Source organism: Austrofundulus limnaeus, unplaced genomic scaffold (assembly GCF_001266775.1).
Source record: "Austrofundulus limnaeus strain Quisiro unplaced genomic scaffold, Austrofundulus_limnaeus-1.0 Scaffold42, whole genome shotgun sequence".
Classification (NCBI taxonomy): Eukaryota; Metazoa; Chordata; class Actinopteri; order Cyprinodontiformes; family Rivulidae; genus Austrofundulus; species Austrofundulus limnaeus.
Window position 1 is genome coordinate 2,304,018 of NW_013952444.1, and position 1,007 is coordinate 2,305,024.

The window sequence follows — 1,007 nt, forward strand, 5'->3', positions numbered from 1 at the left end:
AATAAACAGAAATCTAACAAATTTCAGAGTATAATTTGTGAGTATTTTAATAGAATAAAACAGATATGAGCGCTTTATTTTACTGACATCTTTGCAAAGAATGATATTATAAATTCAGCCTTTTTTTTCTTTAGTTTGGAGAATTATTTAATTTGGAACTCAGATTATTTTCCTGCTGCTCACCTATGTTTGGGTGCCGTGTAGTTCCTGGAGAAGCTCCGGCCTGCAGACCGTGCAGGACCGGACTATCGAAGGGGGACGCAGGCCACGTTCCGCCCACGTTGGGGCTCATGTAGGCGGGATAGGGGCTGTGGTAGGAGCCGCTGAGGCCGCGCGGACCGTAGTGCTCCCTCCCGTTGGCGGAGATGTTGAGCGGGCTGCTGTACGAAGCCGCCGTGGCCCCCCCGGAGGACAGAGGCGGGCTGGTGGAGAAGGTGAAGCGCGTGGACACCGGGGAGTGGCTGTAGGGGGGCTCGGCGCCCGGATGCGCCCAGGCGGAGTGGCCGGACCCCGGGCTGCCTTGCTGCGACGCGCCGGCCGTCTGGAGGTAAGGCAGCGCCGGGATCATGGGGGTGACGACCCGGGTGGTGGGCACGTACACCGGGGAGGAGGCCGCGGAGGCGTTGTGGAGGAATCCAGCCTCATAAGAAGGGGGTCCGTGGTTGGTTGTCATTATACCTTGGTACATATCCTCAGCCTGGAGATGGACATCCGTGTTGATATAAAAAAATTTAAAAAAAGAAAAAAAAAAGATGCAGCCTGTATCTGGATAATCACTGCATGTCACCACACAGGACTGAGTTTCAAAACTCTCCTGCTTCCCTTMAGATCTGATCTGATCTGATGTTAGGGTGAAGAAAGAGAGAGCATTATTCTAAAAATTAAAAATGAGCCAAACACACAGAGGAGAGGAGGAGTGAGAAACTATTCCTCCTAATCAAGATCCAGCTGTTATCTACTCTCTCTCTCTCTCTCTCTCTCTCTCTCTCTCTCTCTCTCTCTCTCTC

The 1,007-nt window shown here is 51.6% G+C and overlaps 1 protein-coding gene across 1 annotated transcript in view; it reads right to left on the minus strand.

Annotated features, from left to right (window-relative positions):
* The window catches only part of gata4 (GATA binding protein 4), an 11,195-nt gene extending 10,266 nt beyond the window's left edge, over positions 1-929 (minus strand). The window contains exon 1 of the mRNA XM_014007550.1: positions 184-929. Coding sequence (XP_013863004.1) covers positions 184-688 — 505 coding nt within the window. The 5' untranslated portion in view covers positions 689-929. The remainder of the gene's footprint in view (positions 1-183) is intronic.
* Between the last annotated feature and the right edge of the window lie 78 nt (positions 930-1,007).